Source organism: Priapulus caudatus, unplaced genomic scaffold (genome assembly GCF_000485595.1).
Source record: "Priapulus caudatus unplaced genomic scaffold, Priapulus_caudatus-5.0.1 Scaffold2019, whole genome shotgun sequence".
Taxonomy (NCBI): Eukaryota; Metazoa; Priapulida; class Priapulimorpha; order Priapulimorphida; family Priapulidae; genus Priapulus; species Priapulus caudatus.
The window spans coordinates 29,272-35,801 of NW_014579080.1; the positions used below are offsets into that span (position 1 = coordinate 29,272).

At 53.4% G+C, this 6,530-nt stretch overlaps 1 protein-coding gene across 1 annotated transcript in view; it reads right to left on the reverse strand.

Annotated features, from left to right (window-relative positions):
* LOC106818097 (RNA-binding motif, single-stranded-interacting protein 1-like) overlaps positions 1 to 6,530 on the reverse strand; it is a 10,730-nt gene that overhangs the window by 3,067 nt on the left and 1,133 nt on the right. The window contains exons 3-7 of the mRNA XM_014822813.1: positions 5,410 to 5,471; positions 4,656 to 4,814; positions 3,892 to 3,983; positions 3,229 to 3,351; positions 2,738 to 2,836 (exon numbers count right to left, since the gene is read on the reverse strand). Coding sequence (XP_014678299.1) covers positions 2,738 to 2,836; positions 3,229 to 3,351; positions 3,892 to 3,983; positions 4,656 to 4,814; positions 5,410 to 5,471 — 535 coding nt within the window. The remainder of the gene's footprint in view (positions 1 to 2,737; positions 2,837 to 3,228; positions 3,352 to 3,891; positions 3,984 to 4,655; positions 4,815 to 5,409; positions 5,472 to 6,530) is intronic.

The following is a 6,530-nucleotide window of genomic DNA, read 5'->3' on the forward strand; positions in this document are numbered from 1 at the left end:
GAGAGAGAGAGAGAGAGAGAGAGAGAGAGAGAGAGCGAGAGAGAGAGAGAGCGAGAGAGAGAGAAAACAATGCAGCAAGGACGGACGAATACAGGCAGGCAGGCACGGACCACAGCAGGACAGGCAGGCACGTGCTGCCAGCCTGCCACCATGCTACTATCGCCAACACCACCGCCGCTGCCGCACTCACGTCGCGTCGCCGCAGCCTCAACAACATCGCACATGCTCAGACGCATGCTGCGTGCGACGACGTCGCCGCGGCAACCGCGCCGGCCGCCGTCCGATTGCTCCTCGGTCACCGCGCCGACGCGTGACGTCACACCACCGCGAAGCCAGCAGGGAGGTGGGAGAGGGGGAAGGGAAGGAGGGAGGAGAAGGGAGGAGGGGGAGGGGGAAGAGAGAAGGAAGGAGGGGGGAGCCTCCATGCTAGAGTAGGTGTCTCGGTGTGCGTATGAACGCGGCTACGTACTTGCTATCTGCACCGTGAGGTACTCGGCTTGTGCACGTGTGCGTGCGTGCGTGCGTGTACGTGTGCGTGGGTGTGCGTGGGCGCCTGAGTGCGTGCATGCGTGCGTGTACGTGCGTGCGTGTGTGTACGTGTGCGTGGGCGTGCGTGCGTGAGCTCGCTGTAAGCGTGTGATGCCGACCCCTCCCTCCTAATGTGTGACGCGGCAGCGACGGTGACGCACGGCTCGGGGTAACGACCTGTCACCCAGCATGGTAGCCGCCCAGGTGACATGGTGACGAAGTGACACACTTACAGTTGACACGTGACACGACAAGGGTATTTGACAAACGACACAGGCATGGTTGACACGTGACACGACACGGGTAGTTGACAGATGACACAGGCATGGTTGACACATGACACGACAAGGGTATTTGACAAATGACACAGGCATGGTTGACACGTGACACGACAAGGGTATTTGACAGATGACACAGGAATGGTTGACACACGACATGACACGGGTAGTTGACAGATGACACAGGCATGGTTGACACACGACATGACACGGGTAGTTGACAGATGACACTGGCATGGTTGACACACGACATGACACAGGCATGATTGACACAGGCATGGTTGACACGGGTAGTTGACAGATGACACAGACATGCTTGACACGTGACACGACAAGGGTAGTTGACAGATGACACAGGCATGGTTGACACACGACATGACACGGGTAGTTGACAGATGACACTGGCATGGTTGACGCGTGACACAACACGTGTATTAAACAAATGACACAGGCATGGTTGACATGTGACGCGACACAGGCAGTTGACAAATGACACAGGCACGGTTGACGCACAACGTGACACGGACAGGTCACACACGTAGGGTTGATGCCGTAACATGACACGGATAGTTGACAGGCGACACAGGCAGGCTTGCGGTGAGCGCGTGCGCGTCACCCGCGTCTCCATGACGACGATCACATACAGAGCAATCAGAACCGCCGCCGCCGCGTTTATGTCTCCCTGCCGGCAGATGCCCCGCCATCGACCTTCCCCCTCCCCAGAGGAACACCTCTCCGGCGATGTCTCCTCTCCGTGGTTCAATGGCCACGCTGCGCTATGCTGACCGACCAGCTTAGCTAGCGCGCGAAAGCCGCCTCCGCTACGCACTGCCACTGACTACTACATCGTTCATGCGCCTTCAAGATGCTTGCCGAGTGCTCCGGGGGGTGGTTGTCGGGGGTTGTTGACACTATGGGTGAGGGGAGAGCAAGACGAGACAAGGCGACAGCCGCCAAGCGGGAGGGAAGGGGAGGCGTCTTCACGCCGGCTACAGAGCCTGCCAAGCTACGACAATTCGCCGGGACAACGCAAGCTACGACAATTCGCCGGGACAACGCAAGCTACGACGATTCGTCAGCCGCCGCGACAACGCAAGCTCGTTACTAGCGCCATCTCGTGGCGACAGCTGCGGGAGAGAGGGGGGGGGGGCACGTCGTATTGCCGCCGATCAAAGCACTAGGACAGAGACGCGGCGGCGCATGCAAGCTCCAGATACCTCATCTCTAGTCGCCACTTACAGCTCCATAGGTCTAACGTCCGAAAGAAAAGAAAGAAAAAAAGTTGTTTACGTTGCGCGCGAGCGCATCGCCATGGCAACGATCCCTCCCGCCCACCCCCGACAACTAGCGCCCTCCACTGGCGACGGGTCGTCGGGAGAATCCCCGCCGCTGCCAGCGCCACCTGGCGAGTGTCATCTACCCACGGTCGTCGTGTCGCGCACACTAGTGCATTTCTCGAGCGAACAATTCGACGAGCTAATACGGAGGATAGAAAAAGAGGAAATGATTTCACACTAGGGGGGGGGGGTAGGGATGGGAACGGAGAGGGGAGGGGAGGGGAGAGGGTCTTGTCATCTTTCTTCATCATTCCCATCTTGCAGCCGTTCCTCGTTCGCGACGACCTGCAGGCCGACACTTTGAATCGTCGACCACGCCCGCCACGCAACCTCATGACACGGGATCTTCGGATGCTGGGGAATGAATCTGTCACGGTCGGGGGTGGGATGGGATCTTCGGATGCTGGGGAATGAATCTGTCACGGTCGGGGGTGGGATGGGATCTTCGGATGCTCCACCCCCGACCGTGACTAATTCATTCCCCAGCATCCGAAGATCCCATCCCACCCCCGACCGTGACGGATTCATTCCCCATTGCAGAGATGGATAGCGACGAGACGATGGGGAGGGGACGAGGCATATTAAACCACGTACCCAGCTTCCGACCTGCAGAGCGTCCGGAGTTCCGGTGGGCACGGGCATCATGGGAACGTGGTACTGCATCGGTGTGTACGGATGCTGGCTCTGCATGTACTGCAAGACAAGAGAGGAGAGAGCGACAACCGTTAGAACCTGCATGCGATCTCATGATCTAATATCTCTCGTGACCTAATGATCTAATAATCGAATGATCTAAAGATCTAATAATCGAATGATCTAAAGATCTAATAATCGAATGATCTAAAGATCTAATAATCGAATGATCTAAAGTTCTATAGATCTCATGATCTAATAACGTCGCGATGCTTCAAACATTTGTGCGCGCGCGTCTCGTTCGCACACGTTCGTTTTAGTTCTCATGCCCAGCAATGTACTGGAACACTGAGAGACCGAGTCACACGATCACGAGCAACAGGTAAACAATAATCGCCGCCCGTGATTCGCCGCGACACTCGCCCTCCTCGCCAGGGGGCGCTGTGACTCACCGAGCCGGTGTTGCTCATCTGCAGCTGGCCCATCTGTGCGGTGAGCTGCGGCATGAGACCGCCGTGCAGGTGTGACGCGCTGTTCGGATCCATGCCGGACATGCCTGACGCCATCACCTGTTGCTGCGGCGACCGAATAAACAACAAACAAGCTTAGAGCGTGGCTCTACCTGGTGCCATTACTTGACACTCGTTACCGATTCGTCACTGACGATCACTCTACACTACACTGACTATTTTGATACTTAATATTATATTAATTAAACTTAATGACAATTGACTGATACACAATTACACTACATTACACGGACTACTACTTTGATACTTGATATCATAATTATTAAACTTAATGACAATTGACTGAATATACTACACTACACCGACTATTACTTTGATGCTTGATATCATAATTATTAAACTTAATGAAAATCGACTGAATATACAGTTACTACATAGTAATTCAGGTGTTTCGATACTCAAAGTTAGAATCGGTGAGAACACAAGGTGGTGCCACCGTCCCGCCACATAAAACAACCCGTCAGACCACGAGGCGGCCAATCAGCTACGAGCGCAAGTTTACGGTTTTCGGAGCAATCTTGTCGCCGTTAAACGAGGGGATAGGTAACGTCGAGGGCGGTGCGTCATCGCGTCGGTGAAGCTTACGTATGCCTGCGGCTGCATCCAGGTGCCTCCAGCCTGCACGGGGTAGGACGTGACAGGAGTCGGTGCAAGCGAGTAGCGTGACATGATGCCACCTGCAAATGCGCAATAGATACACGTGAGACAAGCACATATATGTGAGACAAGCACATATATGTGAGACCAGCACATATACATGGACAGAGGGAGTGTATGAATGTATAAGTTCTGATACTTCAGTACACGCACGGACGCACACATGTCATATGAACACACGCGCACGCACGCACTCATGTCATATGTACATACACACGTCATATGAATATACACGCACACACGTGCACACGTCATATGAGCATACACACGCGCACACACGCACTCATGTCATATGGTCATACACGCACGCACACGCATACGCATCATATGAACATAAACGCACACGCATCACAAGAACGTACAAACGTGTGGCCTGCTTACTGCTGCCACACACAATGATACAATGTACCCCTCAATTACCAGTTCCCTCCCTTCCTTCCTCTACGCCTCCTTTCCACCCACCACCCACCCTCCCTACATTTCCCTTCACTTCCTTTTTTGTTCACCCCCTCCATCCCATCTGATTCTTCAGATAATCCCTACTGTCCCTTCCTTCTCCTTCTTTGCTTTATCCCCTCCGCCCCTCTCCTTGTCCCCACCTTCCCCTCTGCTCCCCCCCTTCATCCCCTCTGCTCCCTCCTTCCCTCTCGTCTTCCCTTCCTCCCTGCCTCCTCCCCTCCTCCCTCACTCACCGGACTGCAGTTGCATTGAGGCGAGTCCGTTCTGGTGCACCTCTCCGTACTGCGGCTGGTATCCGAGCCCGTCATCTCTCCACCTGTTGCTCTCCTTGTTGTACGCTGGCTTCTTGGACTTGCCGTCGGCAAACTTGACGAGCAGCGGCTCAATTCCCCCTGAGAGCAAAACGCCGGTCAGTGAGCGTAGATGCGATCGTAGGTCAGCGTGACGGAAGGTCAGTCAGTAAGCACACAAGCAGCACGGACACACTAACTAAATGACAACACTGAAGGCGCGTGACGTATAACTGAATGACAACACTGAATGCACGTGACGTATAACTGAATGACAATGCTGAAGGCGCGTGACGTATAACTGAATGACAACGCTGAAGGCGCGTGACGTATAACTGAATGACAACGCTGAAGGCGCGTGACGTATAACTGAATGACAACACTGAAGGCACGTGACGTATAACTGAATGACAACGCTGAAGGCGCGTGACGTATAACTGAATGACAACACTGAAGGCGCGTGACGTATAACTGAATGACAACACTGAAGGCGCGTGACGTATAACTGAATGACAACACTGAAGGCGCGTGACGTATAACTGAATGACAACACTGAAGGCGCGTGACGTATAACTGAATGACAACACTGAAGGCGCTAACGTGAAGTCTGTGAGGACAGGCGACGAATCGGACGCTAAGCGAGATGCGCAGAGATGCGACCGAACAACGACGGCCACGGTGACTAACGAGGGGTTACCTTGTATGCTCTTGCCGTGGAAGGCAGCGACTGCCTGCTCACACTTCTCCTTGCTCTCCAGCCTGCAAAACAACGACGGCAGATCAGTACTAATACCGCCAATAGGTGGCAGCACGTGTCAGCATCACTGGGAAATCATCGTGGAAGTGGCTGAGTGCACCGAGCGATTCATGCATCTATCGGGCACTGTAACCAACATGGAGCTTCTATCCCCCGTGCTGCTCCCATTCTCACAGCTTTGTGCCACTAGCCACACTGTTCCCTGACACGCACAGGTCTGGGCATGAAATTCAGATTTTTTTGCACCGGCCCAGAAGGCTGGTAACAGCAGTTTGTTTACCAGCCCTCGCCATAATTTACCAGCCCTCACAGAAAAATAAAGATAAGACTGTTTCACCGACGCTTGCTTGTCCGGACTATAATGCAGATTGTGAATGATGTCCGAAGTGTTTTTGTCAATGTCATGTCTCACGCTTGCATTCTCGATTTCAAATTTGTCAAATCTTGATAAACTGTGGTGTGATATCCTATCTTTCAGGTAAAACAGTAATGTAGGCTATTTGCTCATTAATGCTATAAATAAAAATGTAGGTACTCGCTAACACGGCCGGTGTTTTGCCAATGTTACCGGCCCTCCAAATAATTTTCCGGCATATGACGGTGGGCTGGTGCTAATTTTGCGCCCTGCAGGTGACCTGGTCCACTCGTCATTGGGGCATAATGTGTGCATGTCCTGTTAGAGTTGTGTAGGATGCGGGTCGCCCCGATGGGGCAGGAAGGGGAGTTGCAGGAAGCAGAGAAGAAATTTGTGGAGGCAGATGAGGAGGAGTAGGAGAAGAAGGAGTAGCTGTCGTCATCATTGTCGGAGGAGGATGAGGAAGAGGAGAGGGATGAGGAGGAGGAGGAGAAAAAGAATAAGGAGGAGTAGGAGCAGGCAGAGAAGAAATTTGTGGAGGCAGATGAGGAGGAGTAGGAGAAGAAGGAGTAGCTGTCGTCATCATTGCCGGAGGAGGATGAGGAAGAGGAGAGGGATGAGGAGGAGGAGGAGAAAAAGAATAAGGAGGAGTAGGAGCAGGCAGAGAAGAAATTCGCAGAGGCAGATAAGATAAGGAGGATGAGGT